Source organism: Pseudomicrostroma glucosiphilum (genome assembly GCF_003144135.1).
Source record: "Pseudomicrostroma glucosiphilum strain MCA 4718 unplaced genomic scaffold BCV69scaffold_20, whole genome shotgun sequence".
NCBI lineage: Eukaryota > Fungi > Basidiomycota > Exobasidiomycetes > Microstromatales > Microstromataceae > Microstroma > Microstroma glucosiphilum.
This window is the reverse complement of record NW_020289932.1, coordinates 73957-99464: the sequence shown is the minus strand read 5'-3', so window position 1 is coordinate 99464 and position 25508 is coordinate 73957. Positions and strand designations below refer to the sequence as shown.

The 25508-nt window shown below is 56.4% G+C and overlaps 9 protein-coding genes across 9 annotated transcripts in view; 3 read left to right on the top strand and 6 right to left on the bottom strand.

Moving 5' to 3' along the window:
• The first annotated feature begins 40 nt into the window (after window positions 1-40).
• BCV69DRAFT_285659 (hypothetical protein) lies at window positions 41-3153 on the top strand. Its single transcript, XM_025493461.1, has 2 exons — window positions 41-400; window positions 491-3153. Exons 1-2 carry the CDS (start codon window positions 163-165, stop codon window positions 2959-2961), a joined length of 2709 nt encoding a protein of 902 aa, XP_025344933.1. The 5' UTR covers window positions 41-162; the 3' UTR covers window positions 2962-3153.
• Window positions 3154-3199: 46 nt separating this feature from the next.
• BCV69DRAFT_243077 (GroES-like protein) lies at window positions 3200-4237 on the bottom strand (the record flags this gene model as incomplete). Its single annotated transcript, XM_025490052.1, has 1 exon — window positions 3200-4237. A coding segment is annotated over one exon (1038 nt), but the record flags the coding sequence as incomplete, so codon positions are not given.
• Window positions 4238-4780: 543 nt separating this feature from the next.
• BCV69DRAFT_253775 (replication factor A protein 3) lies at window positions 4781-5380 on the top strand (the record flags this gene model as incomplete). Its single annotated transcript, XM_025490536.1, has 3 exons — window positions 4781-4879; window positions 5035-5194; window positions 5310-5380. The coding sequence occupies 3 exons, from the start codon at window positions 4781-4783 to the stop codon at window positions 5378-5380; spliced, it is 330 nt and encodes a 109-aa protein (XP_025344931.1).
• A 226-nt stretch (window positions 5381-5606) lies between these two features.
• Window positions 5607-7320, bottom strand: BCV69DRAFT_121557 (2-phosphoglycolate phosphatase). Its single transcript, XM_025489150.1, has 3 exons — window positions 7044-7320; window positions 6526-6770; window positions 5607-6431 (listed from the first exon to the last, which is right to left on the bottom strand). Exons 1-3 carry the CDS (start codon window positions 7075-7077, stop codon window positions 5709-5711), a joined length of 1002 nt encoding a protein of 333 aa, XP_025344930.1. The 5' UTR covers window positions 7078-7320; the 3' UTR covers window positions 5607-5708.
• A 243-nt stretch (window positions 7321-7563) lies between these two features.
• BCV69DRAFT_301793 (hypothetical protein) lies at window positions 7564-11721 on the bottom strand (the record flags this gene model as incomplete). The annotated part of the gene is made up of 1 exon (XM_025494600.1): window positions 7564-11721. One exon carries the CDS (start codon window positions 11719-11721, stop codon window positions 7564-7566), a length of 4158 nt encoding a protein of 1385 aa, XP_025344929.1.
• Window positions 11722-13223: 1502 nt separating this feature from the next.
• Window positions 13224-14882, bottom strand: BCV69DRAFT_285654 (hypothetical protein). The gene is made up of 3 exons (XM_025493460.1): window positions 14473-14882; window positions 13934-14365; window positions 13224-13791 (listed from the first exon to the last, which is right to left on the bottom strand). Exons 1-3 carry the CDS (start codon window positions 14626-14628, stop codon window positions 13540-13542), a joined length of 840 nt encoding a protein of 279 aa, XP_025344928.1. The 5' UTR covers window positions 14629-14882; the 3' UTR covers window positions 13224-13539.
• Window positions 14883-16139: 1257 nt separating this feature from the next.
• BCV69DRAFT_285652 (hypothetical protein) lies at window positions 16140-19087 on the bottom strand. The gene is made up of 7 exons (XM_025493459.1): window positions 18977-19087; window positions 18864-18896; window positions 18554-18783; window positions 17153-18477; window positions 16898-17063; window positions 16463-16821; window positions 16140-16365 (listed from the first exon to the last, which is right to left on the bottom strand). Exons 1-7 carry the CDS (start codon window positions 18978-18980, stop codon window positions 16239-16241), a joined length of 2244 nt encoding a protein of 747 aa, XP_025344927.1. The 5' UTR covers window positions 18981-19087; the 3' UTR covers window positions 16140-16238.
• A 3640-nt stretch (window positions 19088-22727) lies between these two features.
• On the top strand, window positions 22728-24101 carry BCV69DRAFT_121385 (hypothetical protein). The gene is made up of 2 exons (XM_025489148.1): window positions 22728-23502; window positions 23592-24101. The coding sequence occupies exons 1-2, from the start codon at window positions 23053-23055 to the stop codon at window positions 23958-23960; spliced, it is 819 nt and encodes a 272-aa protein (XP_025344926.1). The 5' UTR covers window positions 22728-23052; the 3' UTR covers window positions 23961-24101.
• The window catches only part of BCV69DRAFT_121315 (hypothetical protein), a 1846-nt gene continuing 298 nt past the window's right edge, over window positions 23961-25508 (bottom strand). The window contains exons 2-3 of the mRNA XM_025489147.1: window positions 24779-25504; window positions 23961-24685 (exon numbers count right to left, since the gene is read on the bottom strand). Coding sequence (XP_025344925.1) covers window positions 24242-24685; window positions 24779-25504 — 1170 coding nt within the window. The 3' untranslated portion in view covers window positions 23961-24241. The remainder of the gene's footprint in view (window positions 24686-24778; window positions 25505-25508) is intronic.

Here is a 25508-nt window from a genome sequence, read left to right as displayed (position 1 = left end):
AGGCGCTCAAAGTTGCCGAGGCCAGACCACTCACGCTACATTGCACCCGGACCGGAGGGGGAGGCCCACTGCTACTCTGACCAGACATCCATCGCATCCTTCACTCCTCCTCACTTCTTGTTGATCTCAGCTGAGGCAGAAGAGGCAGCAGCAGCAGCAGCCATGCCAGGTCTACTGTCATCCTCCTCGTCCTCCTCTGCTGCTGCATCCTCTTCATCTGCCGTGTTTCAGAAGCACAAGGACCTACATGCCCAGTACGACGCGCATCTCCAGGACCTCCGTTCTCTACAACAGCAAGCTCTCGATGAGCTGCCCGATGAGCTCACAGAGGAGTTTGAGAGCGAAGACTTCGATGGCGAAGAAGTGAGGGAGAGATGCGTCGCTTATCTCAATGACAGAGGTGAGTCAAAGGGTCCAAGGGTGGGGACCTTGTATCCCGTAAAGGTGGAGGCTGACCCTCCTCAAGTATACCCTCCTCGCCTATCTCTAGCGACAATCTTTCGTTCATTGCGGAGAAGCGGTTACAAGCCTCCTGCTGCATTCTCTCTGTTCCATTCCACTCTACGATGGCGTCTCAAGACCGACCTTGACTCCCTCTCCCTCGACTCTCTCCATCCACTTTACGTTTCACCACCCAAGAAGCTCCGCAGACCGCCGCTACTATGGCTCAATGATCGCTTTGTAGACACTCTCGGCAGGCCAGTAGCTCTCATCACTCTCAGAAGTCTGGAAAGACCAGACGAGGGAGGGCTAGGGGATGTCAAGGAGTATATAGCCGCCTGTCTGGAGGTGGTGCGGAGGAGGATAGCAGAGCTCAGACCAGAAGGCTCACGGTCTGCGGATGAGGCGCAACCATCAGCATCATCGTCATCTTCCGCTCCACCTCTCCAATGTTCCTTCATCTTCGACCTCTCTTCCTCCAACTCCTCCAATTTCGAGCTGGAGCTTCTCCCCTTCCTCCTTGATCTCCTCAAGAACCACTACCCAGGTCTCGTCTCTTCTGTGCACGTGCTCAACTTCGGTTGGGTTCACTCTGGTATATGGGCTCTTGCAAAGCGTCTCTTGCCTCGCAAGGCCCTGGAGAAGGTCTACTTTGTCAACAAGACGGAAATTGCAGCCGAGGGCGGGCTGTTTGAGGCGGGGAGGCTGCCCAAGGAGCTGGGCGGAGAATGGGATATCGGCCTTGAGGCTGAGACGGACGATGTCGTGCGCCGTCTTGCCCGTCCTCACATTACTCGCGCTGGTCCTGCTAGTCATGTCGGTAGAAAGAGGAGCCAAAGTATCCGCAGTGAGGGAGGAGGAGGAAGTGCTCCCGTCAGCCCAAGCAGGGAAGAGCCTCCACACTCTTATTCTCATTCTTCACGCCAGACGAGAGGACTCAGCAGGTCAGGCAGCTTCGACAGCATTGCCGAGCACTATTTCAGTGCAGCTGCTACGCCCAGGGGTGGTCAGTCCAGAGCCATTACGCCCGGAGCTTCAGGACGCGCTACGCCCCTCGAAGACAAGTCCTCTGAACTTCATCCTCTATCGAACAGTACTGGCAGCGGAGCCAGAGGAGGCTGGGTTGGAGGAGGTTGGGGATCTGGTGGTCTCAAGATGACGGCCGATGCGGCCAATAAGCTAAGGAGACTGCAAATGACGCGAGGAGGCTCAGCGCCAGACACTAATCATGCCCGCCGAGCAGACCGTAATCCAGCTGCGACCACCGAGGCTACCCCTGGTAGCCCTACAAACCTGAAGCGATCAAGGTCCCTGCGCGATTTTCGGCTGTGGGAAGAGGGCGAATATGATACTGCTGGTCAAGGTGGAGGTGCGGGGGAGAGCTTCATTTACTCTCCTGACGTAGACGATACAGGAACAGAAGTCGAGGAAGTAGACAGCGACGCTAGTGGCAAAGCCGGCGAGACGTCCACTGCTGCCAGTACAAGTCGTGGAAAGACGGGCAAGAGCGGAGCTGATGCAGGCGCTTCCACAGCTGGTCGAGGCTTCTTCGAAAGATGGCGAGGTCGGGGACAATCGGAAGAAGAGAAAAAGGCAGGAGGCAATGCCACTACCGCTCAACATGGTGTCAGCGCTTCCTCCAGTGCACCTCTGGACCCTCACGATCCGCCACGCTTCCTCTCCCGCCGCACTCGCAAGTTCAACAGAGTTCCAGGTACCGTCTCTCCGTACAATTCTGCGAATCCATTTTGGGGCTATCCCGCCTATTTGGTTCCTTCAGAGAGTGGAGTTGAGGGGCTTTCCTTCAACCCATCACAGCAAGCTCGACATTGCCTCACCACCCGCAATGGGCAGCAGTACAACGCCGAGGAAGACGAGGCAGATGACGATGATGAAGGCTCCCGCACTCCTACGGCAGCAGGGGCAGCCCATCAACTACGTCGTCCTCTTCACCACCGCACCTCTTCTTACGCCATCTCTGGCCTGCCCGTCAGAGAGCGACAGATGGCCGTTAGAAGACGATGGCGCGATCTGGTCCGCACACTTGTGTACCTCTTTGCGCTCCGTCTCCTCTCTCTCAACCGACATCTAAAGGGAAAAGTTGCCCGCAGTATCCAGGGTGTGTGGAGCGTTGTCTCGCACCCGCTTGGAGGGGTTTCGAGGGGTCGTGGTGGTGCGGGCCAGGGAGAGGGCGAGGATGAAGGGGAAGAAGTAGAGTGGCGTCGCAGGACGGAGCGCTATCGCAAGCTACGCGCAGCCGGGTCCAGCAATCGAAGCGGAGGAGCTGCTGGTGGTGGGAGAAAGCGCCCCACGTCGTCGAGTCGCTCGCGCTCCTTTGGCTTGGGCATGGGCATGGGTGGAGGCAGTACCCCCTCTAGCTTGACGCTCAGTCTGCGCAAGAGGGAGATGGCGTGGATGGTGTTGGTGTTTGCGCTGACTGCTGTTATTGCCACGAAGAGGGGTGGTGCGGGAGAGGCGGATAGGAGGAGGAGGAGGATTGCGGCTGCTGGTGGAGCGTAAGGATAGAGGCCAAGGGGATCCTACGGCAGGTGGTGACGGCGACGTTAGGAAGGGTGAGGGGCCCAAGACTTTGGCAAAGTTGCGGTGGATGTCCCATTGAATCACTGCATCAGAGGTGTGGAACTGCAACTTATACCAAGCACAATTGTATTACTGTGACCCAAGAAATATCGAGAGCTTCATCTCGCCAGCCTTTCCTAGTCAGCCACCCTTATGCCTCCTTGTCGTTGCTGATTCTCACGACCAATTTCCCTGCATGTCCCGGCTTGGCGTAATCACTCAACAACTTTGGCACCTCCTGCAGTCCATATTCAATCGTCCTGACCTCGATTCCCTTTTCCGCGACCAGATCCACCAATTCCTTCAATGTGACTTGATCTGCTAGTAAGCTCCCCGTTACCCGGAGGTCGCGGAAGATGAGTGGGAAAAAGGGAATCTGGATTGGATCACTTGGTTGACCAACGACTTGTAGCTGACCGTGCTTCTTTGTGAGCCAAATCCCCAGAGTGAAAGCAGGAATGACATCCGTGGCTACAATGGTTGCATCTGGTGCACTTCCCCCAATTGCCTCGAGGACTTTTGCAATCTGCTCTCCGTCGGATGGGTCGCTGATGTCTTTTGCATTGAAGGTGTAATCTGGTGCCCATTTGAGCTTTCGACAGAGTTCCAATGGTGGCTCCCTCGAGTCGATCATGGATACCTTCAGCCCTTGAGCTTTGGCTAGTGAACAACCAATATGTCCCAATGCTCCCGCACCAATAATAGTCAAATGCTGTCCAGCTTGAAGATTACATCCCTTGATAGCAGAAGCCATTGTCGCTCCTGCACACATGAGAGGAGCAGCTGAAGCGAAATCTAGTGAATCGGGAAGCTTGACGGAGCTGCGGTAGTCCACGACGCAATACTCTGCAAACCCACCATCGACACTCAACCCCACGGCCTCGGAGGCATCGCAGTATTTTGGTCGACCTGATTTACAGTCTGGACACTCTCCGCAGAAGTCCTTGAAGGCTAGCGAGCCTACCCGATCTCCTACTTGAAGTGGACCCTTTCCACCTGTGGCAGGAGAGGATTTCTCAGAAGCGGCTTCACTTCCTAGTGCGACTACTACGCCTGTAGGCTCGTGGGAGGGGACAAGTGGCAGGTCTCGCCCTTTGAGCATGGCTTTGAAGTCTCCCACTGCCGTCATCTTCTCCGTGTGACAATACCCCGCTACGGCTACTTTGATTAGTACTTCGTGAGGTTTGAGAGAAGAGGAGGAAGGGATGGGGATATCGGTGCTGTAGGTATAGGGATCGCTAGTGGCTACTTCTTCCGAGACGAACTTTTTGAGAAGGAGACCTTTCATTGTAGAGGGGGCAGAGGTGGTAGTCATGATGATGGTGGTGGTGGTGGCGGTAAAGAGTACAGTCGATGTGAATTGGGTGGGAGAAGAGATGAAAGGGAAGGAGCAGAGGTAAACTTGCCATCCTCGTCACCATCACCACCACCACCACGCCGTGAGCAATGGCTGTCCCCCTCCACTCATTCTCCTTCTCCCGCACTTTCACCTTGCCTGCAATGTCGCGTGCACGGCCTTTGCCCCGTGCGAGGTACGTGCGCCTGTCCGGTAGGCTTATGTAATCATTCACCCAGGGCGTCGCCACTTCCGTTGCGCGACGCGAAAGTGGGACAGGCGTAAGAGGGCAATTAACACGCCTCCGCCAAAGCCTAGCTAGGGTCACCGCCGTACAAGAAGGGCTTGAGCTTTGAGCTTTGCACTACGCTTCACCGCACCTACATACATCCTTTCTCACCACCACACTAAGTCACGCAAAGCATGGAGAAGCCGACGCCTTTTATCAACTCGTCGATGCTGCCACAGTATCGCGGGCAGATTGTGCGCATTGTAGGAAAGGTCAACAAGGTGAGTGGGACCGTGGTGCAGAAGCGCAGGTAGGACGTAGGGAGCAACAGGGCCAGTCCACGAATCCCCTATTCCCGTCACTCTGCAAGTCATCTCACGCCTTTAATAACACCCTCTGCCTCGCCTCTGCTTCTCCTCTCCTTGAACCAACGCAGCTCACAGCTCAGACCCTCCTCCTCCAAACCTCCGATCTGGGACATGTAGAGGTTCAGCTGAACAGGGATACCGAGCTCTCTTCAGCCCAGTACGTAGAGGTCATTGGAAAAGTGGCCGATTCGGGAGAGGTGTTGAGGGAATTTGCTAGTGTGGATGTTGGAGATGGGGTTGGTGAGTTCTTATAGAGTGGAGAGGACAGGAAGAGAGGATAGGGACGAGAGAGGGACGAGAGAATAATTGGCTGAGCTGACATACACACACTCTCTCTTCCCTTGACTCAACACAGATATGAATCTGGTGGAACGGGTAGTGGAAATCTCAGCAAAGGTCCCACAGCTCTTCACAGGCGAGGCATAGCGCGACGGCATGACCGAGGAAGAGGACGGGAAAGTGGTGGAAGTGATAGTCATCGGCCCTTTATGATCTCTACCCTTCCACTCATGTGGATCTAGGTAGCAGCGGTCCACTTCCAATCGATTCATTGATCACACAGCCTTCTACAGAGTCTGCCTGCTCAGAAGACGAGTCTGGTTGCATCGCTCAGAACGAAGGCTCGTGAAGTGCAATTCAGTTGCCAGGACTCCGTCTACCCATTGTAGATGCAGCGCATCCCACTGTAGAGATGAAAAGCAGATTCCCTTCTATTCCCACTCTAGTTTGAGACCGTCTATCTATGCCCCTCTTCTCACTTCTCATCCTCTACGACGTCCAAATCGCCCAGCGACTGAATCAAAAAGTCCGGCACGACCTTCTTGTCCTCCCCCTCAATCTCCTCCCTAGTGCTAATCCCAGTGAGCACCATCAATCTCGCAATTCCCCCATTTACAGCAAATTCAATATCCGTATCCAGTCGATCTCCCACAAAGATTGCCTTGGACCGATCAAAGTGTTTAGCTGCGAGAATCGTATCCAACATAGGCTGATGAGGCTTACCAATGATCGTTGGTGTTCTTTTTGTGGAGAAGAGGAGGGGGGCACTTAGTGATCCTGCACCTGGCCAGGGTCCACCCTTGGCGGGGAAAGTCGAATCGTCATTTGTGAGGATGAAGTGGCATCCACCCCCACTGGGTGATCCTTCCTTGATCGAGTCTGTATCACCGGCACCAGGACGAGTGAGATGCTTGTGAGCCTTTGCCAACTTGATGTACGAGAGATGCATATCGAATCCGCACACCACTGCCGCCACGCTTGGGTCTAGTGCTTCTTCAGACTGTAAGCTGGAAAAGTCGAGGGTGGGGAGAAAGACATTGTCCGAAGGAGAGGTGCCACCGACGTGGGCGATTCCCTCGGCGTCGAGCTCCTCCTCGATGCCCTCCATGCCGATCACATAGACCTTTTTGTCTGAAGGGAAGTTGAGGACTCGCTTTAGGTAGGCTGCTGCTGCGTATGAAGATGAGAAGATCTCGTCCTGAAGGTCAAGAGTAACAGCGCCAAAGGGTCCGAGATCGAGATCAGCGCTCACCTCACACCAAGTATACCTCCTCTCTGTTTCCCCAACTTACCACCTCTGCCTTTATCCCCAATTTCTCAAACTTCTTCAAATAACTCCCCCTACTCTTACTAGCATTATTCGTCACAAAGACAATTTCCTTTCCCCACTTTCTCAACTTTTCCAATACACTGACTGCTCCAGGAATCAAATCATCTCCAGACCATAGAACTCCATCGCAATCAAAGAGCCAAACGTCGTACGAGGAGAGGAGAGAAGAGTATTGATGGGGGGTTGTGAGGTGCTCAAAGGTTTTGCCTTTGCCTGAAGAGGAGGAGGCTTGCTTGGGTGGAGAGTGGGAGAGGGCGGGAGGTGTGGCCATCTTTGTGAATGATTGGATGGGAGGGCGAGGAGAGGACTGAGACTGGAGGGGGAGACTGTGGAGGGGTTGGGCAAAGGTGAAGGCGACAAGAAGGATGCCTCGTATTGATCGATCACCCTTGATTCTGACCCTCGCCCGCGTCTCGGAGATTGTCTTCTTCCACTCCTCCACTCCGTCCGTCCGTCTCCCAGCCGCGACTCACATCCCCTCTCCCCGTCCCTTCCCATCCCAGCAATCCCCCATCGAGCTGGCGCAGCAGCAGTAGCGTAGCAGTAGGATCAGTCCAAACCGCCAAGTCAAAAAAAAAGGAAAAAGAAAGGAAAAGAATAGCGTTCCAAGGAAAGTCCATACTCGTATGTATGTATTGTCAATTTGTCAGAATGTCGTGGTGGAGCCCGTAGAGGAATCAATCATATTGCAAATCTATGCGCGAGGCGAGCTGGGTGACAAAGTGGGAAATCAGGAGGCACGGGAGGAGGAGCAGAGAGCACAAAAGAGGGGAGGGGAGAAAGGGAAGAGGGGAGGGGGAGAAAGGGAGTGGGATCTAGCAAGTACAGTAGGGACGGGACGAGGGAGGGAATAGAAGAGGTATCAAAGAACTCTGTAGCAACATTCAATAGTGACTCCTAGGCCACGAGCAGACCAGGCAAGCGACGGGCCCCAGCAGCACCTCTGCAGCGGTCCCGTCCCAACCCCATCCCATACCGTCCCGTCCCACCCCAGTCAGTCTCACATGCCCGGCCCATGTCCATACATCTGCCTCTGCTGCTGCTGCTGTTGTTGTTGCTGAAACTGCTGTTGTAACTGCTGTTGTTGTTGTTGCATCTGCAACTGCTGTTGGGCCAAATGTTGTTGTTGTTGTTGAACTACCTGTTGCTGTTGATGAACGATGTGTTGCTGTTGTTGCATCTGCTGCTGCTGTTGTTGTTGTTGCTGTTGAGGAGGTGGTGGCGGCATGGCACCCGCACCAGCGGCAGCGGCAGAAGACGAGGTAGAGGACATCATCTGACCTCCATAGCCTGCGCTGGACATGCCCATTCCCATACCAGTACTCATATCGAGGGGCGAACCGGCTCCCATCTGTGCGACGCCCACGCCGGAACCGGCACCTCCGTACCCACTGCCGTCATCCACGAGCATCCCTGCGGGATTGTACGAGCCCATGGTCGGGTAGAAGTTCTGCGCTTGCTGCTGCTGCTGCTGCTGCGCAGGAGGACCTCGGCCAGCATTGGCCATTCCTACAGAAGTGTTGCCAAAAGCAACCTGATTCTGCGCCTGTCCATGAAGTTGGTGAGGATGATGATGAGGTGTCGCACTGCTGGCAGAAGTGGGGGACATGACGATTCTAGACCCTCTCTCATCAGCAGCGTATGATGGTTCTCCATCCGGTCCCACTTCAGTCGAAGGATTGATCTGCAGTGAAGGCTGGGACCTTCGCTTGACCTTCTTGGCATAACGCAGTCCACAGGCATTGCACAGCGTCTTTGGTCCGAGGGGTCCACGGCGCCATTCGGGCGAATCGGTCCTGCCGCAATCGGTGCAAACGCGATCCTCATCTCCGGTAGCTGCTGCGCTGCTCAGTAGAGAGGATCCACCTGCACTACCACCTCCTCCGCCTGAAGAACTCTCCTGAACCGGCGTACCTCTGATAGCGGTAATCGAGGATGCAGAAGAGGGCATCGTAGACTTGGACTTCTTGTTCCTGTAGCTTCCGGGCGCACCACTGCTGCCATGCTCTCCGCTGGCGTCAATGGCAGATCCGGAACGGTAGTAAGGCGGACGAGGATCAGGGCCGCCTTCTCTCGAAGCAGATCCAGACGCGCCACCCTTCGAAGGGCTAGAGAGCTCTCCTGCTCCGTGTGGACTAGCTGGTGGATGAGTGTGCGTACGCGCAGTGGCGGAAGAAGAGCCGCTTGGTCCACCCCTGTCGAAGCCTGATAGTAGCGAGGCGCTGGGCGAGCGATGAGATCCTGCCTCGTCAGCACCGCGCAGATCAGGTGAGGCCTCCATGGGCGGTGAGATCCCAAAGGCTTCAAAGACTCCTGACTCGGTCGAAAAGCCCATGGGCGTCGCAGAGGCATCATCCCTGTTGTGATCTCCTCTTCCACCATCGCCCGCCGCAGCTTCAGTGAGATTGAGCTCTTCCAATTGCAGCCTCAGCTTTTCATTCTCTAGCTTCAGCTCCAGGAACGAGTCTAGCACCGTGACACTCTTGGAAGGGTAGGCTCTGCAGGAACAGAAGAAGCACTGAGCCTCGGTCGATCGTGCAAGAGGTAGCTTGTACGTCTTCGTCTGTGGACTGCCGAATGGTAAGCTAGCCTTGCTGTGACGTCTCTTGTGATCGCGTGACATAGGACCAACGCTGTCCTCTTTGACAGCTTTCGATGCCGGGGCGGGCTCGTCACCATTCTCCTGCTTGAGCTTAGTGCCATCCAGCGTTTCACCATCGCTTCCATCATCGCTCTCCTCTTCACCATCAGCCTCACCTCCGCTCGGGGCATTCGTTTCCTGCCCCACGCTCAAGGGAGGGAAATAAGCATGACCTGTCATCTCCAGAGTAATCCATTCGGCGTCCGGGTCCACCTCTCCTACGGCAGCAGGATTATCCTTGACCTTCTTTGCCGCGCCATCGATCCCACTAGAGTCGGTTGGCAAGGACGATTCGGTTGGAGAGGAGACTGCACTGGACCCAGATCCGGCAGCCGAAGTCTCCTTGCTCGTATTCATATCTCCAGCCTCGACGCCTCGTCGGTTCTTGGCTGCCCGAACCGTCTTTGGAGGGTTTCGCTTCAGGCGGTAGTAGAGGACGATTTCCTCTCCCTCCTTCTGCAAAGCCCTGTTGAGCTCCCTCTTCAGCAAAGGAGCGTCTTGTGGGTGGACGATCTGAAAGATGTTCGTTCCGATCAATTCCTCTACCTTCCAGCCAGTCAGAGTCTGAACAGCCGTCGTGGCATAGAGGATCTTCCCCGTCAGGTCCAAGACGTGGGCAAAATCGAGGAGCTCATCCACCACGCGATTCGACCAGCCTTTGCGACGGGTGAAGTCGTTCGCTGCCGCATGACCTGAAGAAGCCGGATCTTGGCCCTTGAGGATGGACGAGCCAAGTCCAGGAGGGTGAGAGGCTGCGTTACCTCCCTGAGCATTCAAGGATGCAGCTGAAGGCATGGTGTGACCTCTTGCGTCGCCGCTGGTACTATGAGAAGGCGCTGCTCCTCCTGTGCCGAGGATTGTGACCCCCTGTGCGTAATCTGTACCTGGTCCGGAGGCGTCATGACGGTGTGGCAGAGCTGCGTGGGCGGTGGTAGACCTCTGACGGACCAATTGCGGCTGAGCATGCTGATTGTGGTGACGCGAGGGTGAGTTGTGAGGCATGGGCTGGGAGTAAGGTTGCGACTGATGATTGTGACCAAATGACTGAGCATGCTGCTGTGGGTAAGGCATGACATTGCTTCCTCCCGCAGGCATAGCAGTCAGGTGTCCAGCTCCATCCGTTGTGCGCTGATTCTGAGCACTGGCCCTCTGCAGACTTTCTGTAGCCATGGCCTCGAGGTCTTTAGAATTGACAATGTTGTTGCCGCTCGGCTCAGCTCGAGTATAGTGGGACGGTCCACCGCCATAGCCTCCGTAATCGAGGTTGCGCACGGAACCATGATGATGGGAGGCATTTGCAAACGTCGGACTTGTCGCTGCCATGGTAGGATCGTAGACGGCCGAGGATGACAGTGTTGATCCGAGCGGTTGCCCTGCTCCGTATGACTGCTGTTGCTGCCCCTGCCCTTGCTCCAGTGGTAGATCTGTCTGCTCTGGCCAGCCCTTGTTTTGATGACCCCCCGGTCTTCCCCTGCCACCTTCATGCATAGAGTCACCGCCCGAAAAGGTCATCCTGCGTCGCTTTGTAGACCCTACAGATGCGTCTGAAGCGTCACTCTCAGAAGGTGGAATGTCCGCCTGTTGCATGGCCATGTTGGACGCCAACGAAGGCTGTCCAATGTGACTCTTGCTATACGTCATGGGCGAGCCAGAGGTACCATCCCAGGAGTTTCTTCCCCCGAATCGACCACTTCCGTTCCCACTGACGCTTCCGCCCACGCTGGAGCCTCCTCCAGCTGTAGCTCCGGCGCTACTGAGTTCGGAGTGGGAGATTCGGTGCGGGATACCGGGCATGGATGTCATGACCATCATCTCAGCGTCTGAAGGATTTGTGTAGCCCCGTTGTTGGGCCTGAGACCGAGGGCCAGAAGGAAGAGGAGAGTCCCGCAGAGCTTCTGGTATGCCAATCTTGTCCCAATCGAGGTTGGTGAGGCCAGAGGCGAGGAGTGCGGTACTGCCGCTTCCGCTGCCACTGCTCTCAGCCTGAGCTCTGCCGTCATGCCTCTTGGCTTCATCTTGAAAGAGGACACGATTCTGCGTACGAGGAGTGAGTTCTGCTTGCCTGCCGTCGTAAGACTGTGCTGATTGGAAAGAAGCGCCAAAGGGCATACCATCTACGTTGCCAATACTATAGCTGCTATTGTCGTTTGCCAGGCCACTATTGCCGCCGCTGGGCCGCTGATGTTGATTCACCGAGGGGCTAACCATGTCATCTAGGGCACTCACGCCGCCAGGCCCAGCGCTAGTGTACTGCTTGAGCAGAGCGTCTAAGTCTGCTGCCGAAATAGAGTCAAAGTCGTGCTGTTCTACGGGTGGTTGTGGATCGGTATTTTGTTGCTGCAGATGAGAGAGAGAGGAAGAGGAAGCTCTTGCTGGTGGCTGGTGTGGCTGCTGCTGCTGCTGATGCCGGTTGCTGCCATGGCTGCCCATTAGCCCCTGCAGGGTCGAGGGGGCGGCTTGTGCTCCGGATGGATATGCGCCAGCTGATGCCCAGCCTTGATTGGCATTGGGATCCATGGCGTGGGCTACCCAATCGCCAGAACAGCTACGAGTACAAGTAGGGATGTGGGCAGAAGGAGGAGATAGTGGTGAGGCGGGGGACACCCAGATCGGGGGAAGAAGACACCTCGCAAAGTGTTGAAGCAGGGCTAGCTAGCAAGGCAGCTGTCCCTGGTCGGAGAAAGAGCGAGCAACAGGGTTTGCTGCAGAGGTGAATGGTAGGCGGGCAATAAGTCCCTGTGCCTGAATGAATTAGTCGGGCAGCCAAAGTCAGATGGGAGAGATGCAGGGATACCTCGGCTTGGAGGGAGCCGAGTCAAGACTGGACGGGTCGCAGTGAGAAAGGTGCGGAGCGACGTGAGAGGACTTGCTGCCTTGCACTAATGTGTGTGCTTTGAATAGGTCGCGATATGAGGTAAGGTCCTCAGGTGCCAACGTCCTTGCTCGAAACGATATCGGTCGAGTCTTTTAGTGAGGAGGAGGGGGAGGAAGAGGAGGGAGGAGGGAGGGGGGAGGAGACAATCGTTGGCAATGGCCAAGACGGACAATCGCGATGAGATACGTTGAGATGAGATGAGACGAGCTGAGACGAGATGAGATGGAGTGGATTTACTGGCTCTCGCTTTGACTGCCTCGGTTGTCTCTTTCTCCGCTCCGCTCTGTCTGTCTGTCCGTCTGGGTGAGTGGTGCTGCTGCAAGTGCAATGGGATCTAAGTCGGCCAGTGAATGCGATGGGATGCTGCAAGCTGCCCTTGGCTCAGACACAAGACTCACGCTCCTTTACTAGAAGCGTAGACTCAACTCTGCCTGCCTATCTGCCTGTCTGTCTGAGCGGATGCGATGCGATGCTATGCCACGCTCCTGCCATGCCATGCCATGCCATGATTCCCTGCCAATCCCTTGAGACATGGCTGCCATGTCAGGGTCCGCCCGCTTCTAAGCACCCGGCGTGGCTGGCAGGCAGCAGTGGCAGCAGCACTTCGCAGCAGTCTACCACTCTCACCAAAAATTCGCCTTGCCTTTTCCTCCTTCCCCCCCCCCCCTCGCCCTGCTTCTTTTCTCCGCCCGCACCCACCCGGCAGTCAGCACCACAAGCACGCCAGGCACAAAGGCAAGGCAGGGCAGACAGACGCGCGCCGCTGGGGCTCCAGGGCTAAAGGGCCCGCCCGCCCGCGCCATGCCTGTCACTCACTCACTCACTCACTCACTCCGTCCGTCGAGTCGAGTCGAATCGTGTCCGATAAGTCCGTTTGCTTGCCGGGGCCCACCCAAGCTTGCCTTGCCTTGCCCTGCCCTTTTGCCTTGCGGTGAGTCGTGCCGCTCAGGCACACACACATACACATACATACACACCTGCCAGGGCCGGGCGGCAATCATCGGGCTTGTGGTACAGCTTTCTTCCCCTGGTCCACACGCTTGAGTGAGATTGAAAGTGGAAGTGGAGAGGGAGTTCCAGCTTGCGAGGTCAGACTAGAGTAGAGGGGAGGCTTGTTCGCACACCAACTGAATATCGGGCCGCCATGCAGGACAAGAGACAAGACAATCTATGATGGAATTTTCGAGACAGAAGAAAGAGACAGAGAAAGAGACAAAGAAGGATGAGAGGGAGGGAAGAGACACGAGAGTACAGGCTTGAGAACACATAGACTCGACCTGAATCGTTGCGGGGAAGATAGGAAAGCGAAACGGTAAGATGGAAAAGAGTGGAGGGCGGTGGCATGGTCTTTCAGTGCAGATATCGTCTGCCCTGACGCAAGTCCTGCCTTCCACTGTGCGTTTTCGAAGACTTGGCCTGGCCTAGCCTAGCTTAGCCTAGCTCACGCGGATTTCGCAATCTTACTTGGCTCCAGCAGGAGTTCCATCCACTCCCGATCCTTTCCCTTCAACAGCCGCCTTCTTGAGCGCAGGCAGTGCCTCTTCCTGAACATAAGCCAGTACCTTTTGCAATCGAGGCAGGATAGGTCCTGATCCATCTCGGACTTCCTTGTTCAGGTGGGTGTACGTTTGGCCAAAAGTCTCAACGACGGGATCGAAGCGCTTGCGGGCGTCGGCGGGGAGAGAGCCGGCGAAAGAGCGAACCTTCTCGAGCTGTCAAGGTGCGACGAGGAGGAGGAGGAAGAAGAAGAAGAAGAAAGAGGATTTGGTCAGCTATCGTCTCTGTGGTGCGAGATTTGTCGTCGACATTATCCCCCCCCCTCCCCCTCTTTCTCCTCTAGCAATCCTTACTCACCTCTTCAAAGATGCTGTTGATCAAACCCTTTGCTTCTCCAGCCGCCTTCTCCTCTCCAGCCTTTCCAGTACTCTTTACCTGCTCAAGTACCTTTTCCAATCGTGCCTGCAAACCACCAAGTGCATCTACCGTCTGTCTAACAAATGCATTTTGACTCTTGACTTCTTCAAACTTGCTGGTAGCAGCTTGAACGCCAGGAGCAACACGTTGTTCGTAAGCCTTTGAGAGGGCTTCAGAGTAAGCTTGAAGGACGGAGAGGGGTAGAGAGGCAACTTCTTGAGGGGTAGCCTTGAAAGGGTAGGACCACTTGGATTCGGCAAAGGTCAAGACCTTGAGGGCTTGATCGTCGAGGAAGTGAAGCTGGCCATTGAAGCGACTGGTGATGGGCTCGGCGAGCTTGAGGGACTGAGTAACCACGTCCTCTCCAAAGTGCTGAAGTGAGTGGAATGGATGTGAGGGAGGGAGGAAAGATGTCAGCCATTGCCATAATAAGGGCGTACTTCTCTTCATCTGCCAACCTCGTCGTCGTTTCAACTCACGTAGGGCTTGGCAAAGACGGGGTGTGCCTCAATGGTATTGTAGGCGAAGCTCAAAGGTGCATTGACCAAGGGTACGCTGACAATCTTGTTCAACGCCTCGGAGTGAATGGGAACCGAAGAGGTTGGGCTAGTGCCATTGGCAGTAGTGGCGGCCATTTTCTCCTTGGAAGAGGTGAGTGTGTGAGTGTGGGTGGGTGTGGGAAGCGCAAGGAATTGCTAGACGATAGCGAAGCGATTCGATGCGAGGGGGTTGGCCAGTGGCGGGAGCGGCGGTGAGAGAGAGATAAGGGTGTCCCGGCGGCGCGTCTTGATTGCGAGCGAGTCTTATCGGTGCGGAGTGCAAGTGCGGGTGTGTGTGTGGGCGTGCGTGGACAAGATTGTCGTTGCGGGTACTTCTGTGGGTGAGTTAGTATCTAGATAGTGGTGGGAGGAAAGAAGAAGAACATCGATAATTATCGAAACGAAGGAGATGAGGCTAGACGTTTCCTCACATCCCTCGGGCTATGGATCTTCCCTTCTCCGTTGGCGGCGCTGAGATTCCCTCCCCCCCCCCCCCCCCCCCAGCGGCGAGAAGGAGGTGTTAGCGAGCGTGTGATATTTGATGGGTGGGGCGGTGTGCATGTGCATGTGCGTGGGTGCCCACTTTCAACGCCGCGCCCACGCCCACGCCTCGCGCCCACGCTCCACCCGCCGCCCCACCCAATGCCTCCAGACAGATTGAAACAAACCCACGCCCATTGGGCCACCCACGCACCCACTCACTCACTCACGCTTCTTCTTAGCGCCCCCTCTGCTCTGCTCTGCTCCGCTCCGCTGCACCTGCCCCTGCACCAATGCACGCCTGCACCTTGAATCGCTCCCCTCTCCGCTGATTAGCCCACCACAACGGTCAGCTCAGCTCAGAGCCAAGGCCAAAGGCCAAGCCAGAGAAAGTCAAAGCGAAAAAGACTCAATCAGGTCCGCGGAGCCGTCCCGAAAGCACACTCACTCTCATTCTCACGCACACGCACACGCACACTCACACGCGCGTGCATCTCCACTTGCCACGCCCACGCCCACGCCACGCCACGGAAAGAGGCGCAGGCCGAGCCAGGCACTTCCACTCGCCTACCGCCCTCTCTCTGAGCAGAGGGGAGAAGAAGTTGAAAGCTCCCACCCAGCCAGGCTCCCATCAGCCGGCCAATGGAGTCCCAGGCAGACAGGGCAAGCCGGAAGTCTACTCCTTGTCTGCACCTGCACCTGCCTCGCCTCGGCCTAAGCGAATTCTCTCCCCCTTCCTCGCCATCTTTTAATGTCATCTGCCATTGGACACACAACGCATAGACTTCTCAAGTCTAAGTCTAATCCAATCCAATCACCGAAGCAAAAAAAAATTTAAACAAAAACCGAGCTCTAATTCCTGTTTAGCTTTCGCCTTGGACATTCGGCCCCTCGGCCCCTCGGGTCTCGGTCTCGGTCTCCGGCTTGGCTCGGTTCGACTCGGCTCGGCTAAGTTAGCAGTGCGTGCCATTGGTACTGACACTGACACTGACGCTGACAATGACAAAGACACGTCTGCTGACGGCGCGTGGAAGCGACAGGGAGGAATGGAGATGGAGATGGAGCCAGGGTGGAGTAGCTTTACGTTCCTCCAGTCGCGGTGAATTCATTTAAACTACATCGTTGCTCCTGGTCCAAGGAATGCTTCAATTCAATTTCAGCCGTGAAAGACGAGACGGGGGATCAGTACAGGCGAAGTGTCTTTCCACCCATGTTCACACTTCTCGTCACGATAGAGTGCCCAGAAGGATCGCCTCTGCCACCTCTCCAGCCTTGAGCGACTTTTTCTCCGCCCCCTTCTCGAGGGCAGGGACGCATACGAGGGCATTGGCCGTTGCCATGGAATGCATACCGCTGTCATCGTGAGGAAGGAGTACAGTAAAGGTCAGCTCTTTTCCCCCGACTATAGCGACTCGATCTGGTTTCCTTCAAGGCGGCTCGGCTGACTCACCTGGATCTCTGCGCCCCCGTGCTCCTCGCGACCATCAAACCATCCTCGCTCTCCCTACCCGGCGGACCGAGCACCACCCTGTGGAACTCCGGTCGCGGGTCCAGCCTCATCTCGCTCGTCAATCGCACCTTGATCCGGGGAAGAGAGTAGGGGTTGCTTGTCGAGAGTTTAGCCTGACCCTCACCATTGCCGGCGGCTAGGTCGTGGCTGGAGGGCGTGACGCCGAGAAGCTTGCGGAGGCAGGGTAGCGCAAAGATGTAGAAGCAGACGAGGGCAGATGCGGGGTTTCCCGGTAGGGCAAAGAGGAGCGTAGAGCCTGTCTGCCCACTTGGGGCGGGCAAGGTTGCGAATGTCGTTGGCTGAGACACGGTAGTGGTCGTGGCGGCAAAGTCAGCACACGAGACCCCCGACTCTCCGCAGCTCTCCACAGCTCACCTTTCCCGGCTTCATTGCCACTCTGCCAAAATGGATCGAGCCTTGCAACTCCCTCTCAATGATCGGCTTGAGAAAGTCAGACTCTCCCATGGAGGTACCGCCGGTGGTGAGGATGATGTCGGCCTCTTGCGCTCCTCGGCGAAGGCTATCTGTGAGCTTCGTAGGACTGACGATGAGGAAGTAGAGGTGATGTGGTCAGGGCTCCAGTCTCCAGCCAGACTCGTGTCCCTTAGAACTCTCTGTAGACACACTCACTTGTCACCCAAGATGCCTAGATCCACAACCTCCAGTCCCATGCCTTCGATGGCTGCTCTCAATCCGGGTCGATTTGCATCATACACCTTGAATCCCCACGCTTCCTTGCCGCCCTTCTGATCTGCATCCTCCTTGAGGTCTCTCAGCTCATCTCCAGTGCTCAAAAGTGCCACCTTTGGCTTTCTGTACACACTGACGTTCGTCTTGCCCAAAAAGGCAAGTGTGCCAATCTCTCCGCCAAGAGCCGAAATGGTCGTGCCTGCTGGGAGGACCATCATGCCTGCTCGCACATCAGAGCCCAAGCGGCGCACATTCTCCATCGGATCGATCTGTGCTAGTATCTCGATCTCGTCTTCCTCGTCCTGGGCAGTCGTGGAAATGAGAGCAGTGTCCTCCACCATGACCACACCGTCGGTCCCAGCCGGCAAACCCTGACCTGTGTTCACCCTGCAGACCTCGCCCGGCTTGAGGAGCGACGTAGAAGCATCCTGCTCTTGCCCCTCGGCCACTCTGGTTGTAAGGATGGACGCCGTCACCACCTTGTACTTGCCCGGCGGAGTGCTAGCAGCATTAACGGCATACCCATCCACGTTCGTCGTGTTCCCCGGCGGTAGATCAGTAGTGGCAGAGACGTCCTCTGCTAATACATGGCCAACGAGTCTTTCATCTACTGGCACTTGAACCACTTCTCGTGCCATGGGCGTATGTTCATTGATCAGCAAGAGGGCTTGATCTAGTGGGAGAATAGGGTAAGGTGACTGGCGGGCTCGAAGCGTAGAGGAACCGTGCGCGGAGTGGGTGAGGTAGGCGGTCCTTGCCTGAGGAGCCGAATGAGAGTGGACGCCATGTGAGTGATCCGATCCATGGTGATGGTGGTGGTGGTGATGATTATGGCTGTTGTGATGGGGCTGAGGGTGTTGGTGGATGTGTTGATGTCTTGAAGCTCCGGTATCGGTCTCTGTGCCGCTCAGACCTCCATGATGGTGAGGGTGACCGTGCTGCAGCTCCTGGTGTGTTTTGTGTCCAGCCTTGACTCCACCTAATCCTGTGCAAAGCTCCAATGCATGGAGGAGGATTCCGGCCTTCTCGGATGTGCCGAGTAACACTTGCAGACATTCCTTGATTGCTTTGGGCGAGCCTGGCAGAGCGATGATCAAGGCCCCCGGAGAGCCGTGCTTGCTACTCGATGAGGAGGAGGAGAATGGCACTTGTCTGATGCCGGTGACAAGACGAGACAAGGCTGCGAGTGGTGTCCTTGCTAGCGAGTCTGCGATGATGGCCTGAGTGATGCCTGGCGTGGGCTTGTCAATCAGAGGTGACAGCGCCTGCGAGGTGTTGGGTAAGGAGTGGGACAGGTTCAGCGCTCCGCTTCCGTTGTATCGCTTGGCCTGCTGCGCTCACTTCCGGCGTTGTGTCCCGCACTCCCAGACCGGTTCCGCCAGTAGTGATGACCAGCTTGATGCCTAGCTCGTCGATCCACTGAGTCACTGTGCTCCTGATTGCTTTTGGCTCATCTGGTACGATCGATGAACAGCCCACACGAAAGGCGTCGCTGGGGTGTGACTCGAGGGTACGGCGGAGGAGAGGCCCGGAGGCATCAGACGAGGCGTCTCGGGAACATGTGTCAGAGACTGAAGGGCGGACCGAGAAGGATCATCAGCATGAGACTGGGACAGAGCCCCTACTGAGATCTGCTGGCCGGCCTACGCACCTGTGAGGACGCCGACAGCATAGAGGGGAGCGCCTGTTTCGGATAAGGGCAAGGGGATCGATGGTGAGATTGCCTGGGGCGCGACAAATGCCACAATGCAGCAGAGAGCTCACCCATGACGAGCAAGAGGAGGCTGCGACCGAGGTGCCAGATGTGGGTTCTCCACTTTAGCTTGTCTTGTGTCTGACCTCTGCGGGGAGGTGTGAGCAGTGAGCAGTACTGGGATCGACTGTCCGTCTGTGCTCGCCGCCCGGAGCAACGGAACAGATCTCAGCCGAGCCTCGACAGCCGGCGGTGGCGCAGTGGGGCCGGATCGGAGTCTGGAGGCCCAGGCACGCACGCACATCACACACACACGCACGCACGCACCTCGACATCACTGCTACCACGCTCGGACACCCTCGATGGTCCACCTCTTGCTCGGACATCATCTCGTACCACTGGCTTTGTCCGGCTCATATTGCTTCTTCACCCCCCCCCATCATCATCATCACCACCACCACCACCACCCATCATGCTTAGTGGAATCACCTCCTCGTAGCAACACTTGAGCACACTACCCACTTGTCCCCACCACACAGGGGCCATCACTGCCTCACCAAAATCCGAGGACAAAGGGACTTTACCATGGCAACACTCGAGAAGCCTCGCGTCCGCACCACGTCGATCACCATTGAATTGCCTACAGTCCCCACCCGCGAGCTTCGCAAGAGCCCCGTGCTACAACCTCATCCTCTCCCACCCCCTTCACCACTGCTACGCATCCTAGACGCACCCAATGGCGACTCTGCCTTTGTCCTCCCCTCTGTACCCACCTCGGAACCCAGCTTCCACCCTTCCCTCTACGATGCCACGGTCGAGTCTGACTTCAGTGATCGAGAGTCGGAAATGGGAAGCGTCGGCAGCAGTGGGCCAGCAGCTGGAAGGCAAGCGGCGGGGATGAGCGATTACGATGGCGAAGTCGAGGAAGAAGTAGACGTGGAGGAGGAGGAGGAAGAGGTCTTGGAGGAGCTGGCAGACGATCCCATCGAGACGACGGGCGCAGACAGTGGAGATCGACAGAAAAACGACCTGGCTGGTCTCGTACTGGCAAATCAAGCGGCTGCTCTACTAGCACTGCAGGCTCTGCTTCAACAGATGAGGAATCTGGCCCTGCAGAAGAAAGTCATGCGCGAAGAGGAAGACCTTGAGTCGGCCGATGCCACAGTAGACATCCTCGATGCGGCAATCAACGTCGTGTCCGAAGTCTCGGAACAGAGCGAGGACCGAGGCCAGCCTCTCGCTAAGCTCAATCTCCTCCTCGACTCCCTCTCTACGGCAGCCTTGACGGCGGGATCTACCAGCACCTCATTCACCAGTGACAACGTCAACCTGGTACTTGCTCTCGGCGACCTTGTCCAGTCTCTCGACAAGGTCGACTTGCCCCACGGTGGTAGAGCCGCAAAAGAATCAGCCCAGCGTCAGGCTCGGTCTCCAAAATTGCGACAAGGGAGCGCAAGTACATTGGCGTCCACGAGCAGCCGCAGCCCTTCGGCCAGCCGCGAAGAGCTGAGGAACCCTTTCGTCGAGACTTCAGAGCCAAATGTATTTGCTACCCTACACCGACTCATCTCTGCTCTAGCAAGCAGATGTCCAGAGCAGCAGCGCAACGTGCCGCGCAAGGGCCGCTCTGTAGACGAGATTCGCTCACTCACGAGCATCTTTGGTTCTTCGTCCACCAGACAATCACTGACCACGGACAATCTAGTCATGTCAGAGACCAATAAAGCTGCTTGGTCGCACATCAGTCACATCCTCAATCTCACGCGCGATTTGCTCGCCAGCCGCAGAGCAGCATATGCATATCCATTCTCCTTCGAAAGCGCAGGAAGCTTCAGTCCACTGCGCGGTAGAAGTCGAAGGAGCAGCGCTGCGAGCTCCAACACAGATGTGGCAGAGAGGGCTCGATCTGTAGCCAGCGGTCATAGTAGGTCAGGTAGTCGCATGCAGGGTCCAGTGGTGGCCACTCGAGGCACTCTGATTCGGAAAGCAGGAAGTTTGAGCAGTCTCGAAGGGACGTGCTCGATCGCTAGCGGCTCCCTTCCACCACGTTACTCTGACGATGGAGGTAGTAGCAGACAACGCAAAGGCTCAGGTGCCAGCGAAGGGCAGATTCGGGACTACCAAGCAAGAGGACTGCTACCAGCATACGGGCCGGATGACAAGTTCTCCCACCGTCGCACAGGATCTAGAAATACACTTCCTTACCCAGAGAAGGGCATCTTGCTGTCATCCCCGACGCTGTCGACTTCCTCCGAGCCCGCACTTGGTCTTTACACTCCTGTGGCTTCCCATTCAACGGACATGATACAGACCTCGACTGAGAGAGTTACCACTACCGCTTCTCGCCTTGCTAGTCAGCGAGCGAGCCCAAAGGTGGGCGGCCACAAGAGTCTCAATGTGGATCTGAATCTGGATGATCTTATCGACCGTCTAGCTGCCAGTGGCAAGCAGCTGGATGATCAACGAGTAGCTCCAAAGGCCAAGAAAGTCTCGCCAAACGTTTCTGTAGACCCGCCCTTTGTTTCTCCCAAGTCAAGCAATAGCATGCTCAAGAGGCTATCTTCGACTGCTCAGCTGGCGGGCACCTTCAGAAGGTCATCGACGACGACCAGTGCCGCTGGCAATGGCAAGGAGCGAGCCTCTGCTCCTCTTTCAAGACCGCGCAGTGCTGGCAGTGGAGTGCCTTCGGGACTGAGCTCAGTCGATGAGATGCCCTCCCGATCCAAGAGATCGACACCCATGTCTTTGAGGGCAATGCTCTTCAAGGACAACGCTGCAGACGCCAGATACCAGTCACAGTCATCCCCCGTCGATCCCCCTGCAGGCTCTGAGTCGATATCGCGCAATTCACAAACGAAGAGGTCGGAGGATACTGAGCTCTTCGACTTGCTCGCCACTGCTGCAAGTCGCACTCGCCTGTCGGATCAGGAAGCCGTCATGAGGCCTGCACACCGACGCTACCACACGGAGGCTGCGTTGAGCAGCATCAACGGCGAGCAAGCGTCAGCGGACACGAGCAGCTTCACGATGGGAGATCAGAAGACATCGGAATCTCGCGAGGAGGATTTTCGGCTCGGGGCGGGGGGAAGAAGCGTCGACACTCCGACGAGCTCGACCTACGACAGCAATTTGTCGAAAGCGAGCGTAGCAACGGGAAGCCGATAAGCGGGCTTGTCGCGAGCTACATCGCCGAGAGTCAAGGACAGATTGGGACTGTGTCTGTCTTAATTTCGCTCTACCCCGTCCCGAAAGCGTCCAGAAGTCGAGAAGGACAAGAAGAAGAAGCACTCTGTGCGGGGCACGTCACTCGTCAGATTCTTTACCGGACCGAGCCGCCCTATTCCCTGCATATCGAGGAGCCAAGCACCGGAGTGCAGGACAGCATCACACTTCCTGTTCAAGTCAAATCCGAGCAAAGCGGGCCGATCCCCTTCGTTCAGGACCACTTCTCGCTACGTCTACGCTGTGATCCCATCTTGCCTGCCCCGCCAAGCCTTCCAATTTCACACGGCCACATCTCCTTCTCCTATCTGACCTCCGCTGCGCCAAACAGGTTCCTCTGCGCGACTTGCTCCTCTGTCATTCTGCACGTCGATTCGGCCCGTACAAGCTATATTGCCCTGCCCTCGGAGAATTGGGAGGAGCTCATCGATAGTTGGATGTGTCATGGTGATCAGCTGCTCAATCAGAGTGTCACAAAGGGCAAAGAAGGACTTGATGGACCTATGGGCTTGGACGAAGTGAGAGTGGGGGAGGCCTACATGATCTGGCCGAGGGAGAAGGCTCGAGAAGGAAGCCTTCAGCGGGACGAAAAGGTGAGTTGCATAAGGAAGTGCCAACGAGGAGGGGGGACAGGACAGGGGAAGGGGGGCAATGGACCAACAAGAAGGTCGACGTCGCGCTTTCCGCCTCTACCGACGAGCGAGAGGGTCTATCGTGCAGCGAGCGCTACGGAGGACCTTCTTTTCCACCCCGCGAGCTGCTGCCGCAACTTCTCCCGTCTCTACTTGCGCGCTACTGCTCAGTACGAGTGCGAGTGGTCGGCGGCAGGAGAAGAGAAGCGGCACATCAGCAGGTGGGAAGGAGGGGTCAGTCCGTACGCTCATCTGCCCTGACCCGCTCCATCGACTGATACTCTTGGTCCTAGATGAAGACCACATACGGCTGCTCTTTACACAGAAACACCCCCTCCTGGCAAAAGATTGATGCGGAGGTTAACTTGTTGGGTCACTCACGGGAGCTACACTTTGGTACTGACGAACGCAATTTCATCTCTCCACCCCCCCTGCACGTTGCTTTTCTTCATACTCAGGCGCCTCCCCACCTACAACGGCTGCTTTGCTCCACCTGCTCTAGTCCGCTGGGCAAGGAGTTGCCGGACTCGACGATGCGTCTAGAGAAGTACGCTTTGCGTCCCGCTGCCGCCGCTTCCGGTGCCGACATCGATGTCAACACGGTGGGGACCTCTGGGCGAGGAGGCGACTCGTACGCACCCCTCTTGCTGGCCGTGGCAGAGGAGATGGAGCGCGCCTCGCTTGCGCAGGCCGTCAGGCACTTTGTGCTGGTGGAGGAGGAGAGCGGTGAGGAGAAGGCCACAGTGAGTATTTTTTGCACACAGGTGGGAGGAGTGATGAAGATCGATTCACACAAGCTCACATCAGTCGTCCTCATTCTGGCTGCGCACAGCTCTGGTACTTCCAACCCTCCTTCTATCTCTCCCTTCTCCCATCGAGGGACCTCCTCGTCTCCCTTGGACTTCAAGGCAAGCCCGTAGACGAGCCCCTCGTTCTGAATGCCGCCAAGATCCTTTACACGCTCGTTGAAGAGGATGGTGCTCCTGCCCCCGACGTTTCAGGAGAGCAAAAGGAACAGCGATCTCAACCTATGCAAGCAGAAAGTCTCGAGCCCATCGTCCTCCCTGCGATATATGTGCAGCGGTTGTGCGAGGCGCTCCGCGGGAGTAACGAGGTCTACCCCGTCAGCAGGAGGAGATTTGGGCATTGGAGCATTGGATGGCTTCCAAGGAGTGGTGCGGAGGGAGGCGAGCGCGGGTGAGAGATGTAGTTGTTGGCGAGTGGAGACGAGGTACGGTGGAAAGGAAGTCCTGAGAACCAAGTCTGAAGAACATAGGTCACATCATGTCCGATGCACTTCTCATACACCACAATCACATCTTCATCGATTGCTATAATACAATACAATTCGCACCAAAGTCGTCTATGCGGTGTAACGATTGCGCAGGGTATGTGTCTATCCTGTACGTGGAGTAAGAGGTCGTACTTCCTCCTCCCCTTTTCCCTACCACCTTCTTTCCCTTCCCCTCCCTTGACTTTCTTTCACTTCCTCTTCCCCTTTGGCATGAACCACAAGAGTGCTAAAAAGCCTTTACACCCCGCCGCAACCATCATTGTCCCCTTTAAACCAATTCCCGTCTGTCCTTCGAGAAGACTTTGGGCTACTCCCCCACCCGTGGCGAGACAGACGAGGGCGAGGATTCGCAAGTCGCGTCCTTTGACGGAGGGGTCGTTGAAGAAGACTCGACGGGGAGGTGGTGCGCTCTTGGTAGTTGTTGTTCCCGTATCTACCTCCCTCTCAGAGGAGGAGAGGGAGGTGGAGGGAGGAGAGGGCCGACGTCGCAGGAGGCTTAAAGGGGAAGGGATGGCTGTACTGAGGGAGAATAGTTTGGGGTCGGCAGCAATTTGCGTCATTGTGGCTGTGAATGCTACCGAGGTGGAAAAGATTGGCGAGGCTACTTTTTGAGCTTGGATGGATTGAAGACCCTGGTGGAAGGGGACATGGGAATGAAGGTCCGGGCGGAGGGGTGTGAGCACGAGCACAGGAGAAGCTTCACCAGAGCTTTGCCCCAGCCGCACAATGCTACGCTCCCTACAACTTACCATGCTAAAGGCAATGAGCAAGATGACTCCTGGCCAGTACCGATAAGTCAATTCCTCCCCATCCGGTCTTGACCAAAGGATTCCTGCCGCACCAAAGAGGAGTGCACTCTGCAAGCCTGAGCTAGCAACGAGGTACACCCTCTTTCGATGTCCCCACACTTCTCCCACTCTGGCTCCTACAATTCCCGCCAAGAAGAATGCTACGAGGGAGAGGGACCGTAGTAGTAGTAAAAGTGGTGTACGAGGAATAGCATTTGCGCTTTGGGGGAAGATATAGGTGGTTATACCAAGTGCTACTTGAACTGTATTCCCCGTTTGGAACCCAGTCCAAATTTCCGCACGGGAATAGATGGTTCCGTCTACTAGACCGGTGAGGAAGGCCATCCATGCCAGTGGGATGGTGCAGGAATTGTGATCTAGTGTTTCGTCTAGACCAAGAAGGCTGAGGGAGAGGGAGGTGGACAGACGACTTGACCAGGGAGGGGTGCGTTGCGAAGAGTGGGAGTGGGAGTGGGAGTGGGAGAGGGGCAGCTCGGCGGGGACATTGCGCTCCTCTACCTCGCGGTCCTTCTCTCTACTACCGTCCTCTGCGTGCAGGTGCGGGTGCGGGTGCGGATTGCCAATGTGCGCAAGAGTGCCCATCTTGTGTTGCTGACCAGACGAAGAGGAGGAGGAGGAGGAGGAGGAGGAGGAGGAGGAGGAGGAG

Excerpts from the sequence above, each read along its gene's own strand:
- BCV69DRAFT_285659 (XM_025493461.1), top strand. The coding sequence starts at position 163 with ATGCCAGGTCTACTGTCATCCTCCTCGTCCTCCTCTGCTGCTGCATCC. Across the intron at positions 401-490 it reads CGCTTATCTCAATGACAGAG|CGACAATCTTTCGTTCATTG; the intron begins GTGAGTCAAAGG and ends GCCTATCTCTAG.
- BCV69DRAFT_121557 (XM_025489150.1), bottom strand. The coding sequence starts at position 7,077 with ATGGGGGATTGCTGGGATGGGAAGGGACGGGGAG. Across the intron at positions 6,771-7,043 it reads GGATGGGAAGGGACGGGGAG|GCAAAACCTTTGAGCACCTC; the intron begins AGGGGATGTGAG and ends CTTCAGGCAAAG. Across the intron at positions 6,432-6,525 it reads TGGGGATAAAGGCAGAGGTG|GACGAGATCTTCTCATCTTC; the intron begins GTAAGTTGGGGA and ends CTTGACCTTCAG.
- BCV69DRAFT_285654 (XM_025493460.1), bottom strand. The coding sequence starts at position 14,628 with ATGGCCGCCACTACTGCCAATGGCACTAGCCCAACCTCTTCGGTTCCC. Across the intron at positions 14,366-14,472 it reads CCGTCTTTGCCAAGCCCTAC|CACTTTGGAGAGGACGTGGT; the intron begins GTGAGTTGAAAC and ends CACTCACTTCAG. Across the intron at positions 13,792-13,933 it reads TCAACAGCATCTTTGAAGAG|CTCGAGAAGGTTCGCTCTTT; the intron begins GTGAGTAAGGAT and ends GCACCTTGACAG.
- BCV69DRAFT_285652 (XM_025493459.1), bottom strand. Across the intron at positions 18,784-18,863 it reads TGCTGTCGGCGTCCTCACAG|TCTCTGACACATGTTCCCGA; the intron begins GTGCGTAGGCCG and ends TCCGCCCTTCAG. Across the intron at positions 18,478-18,553 it reads TGCGGGACACAACGCCGGAA|GCGCTGTCACCTCTGATTGA; the intron begins GTGAGCGCAGCA and ends AACACCTCGCAG.
- BCV69DRAFT_121385 (XM_025489148.1), top strand. The coding sequence starts at position 23,053 with ATGAAGACCACATACGGCTGCTCTTTACACAGAAACACCCCCTCCTGG. Across the intron at positions 23,503-23,591 it reads GCGGTGAGGAGAAGGCCACA|CTCTGGTACTTCCAACCCTC; the intron begins GTGAGTATTTTT and ends GGCTGCGCACAG.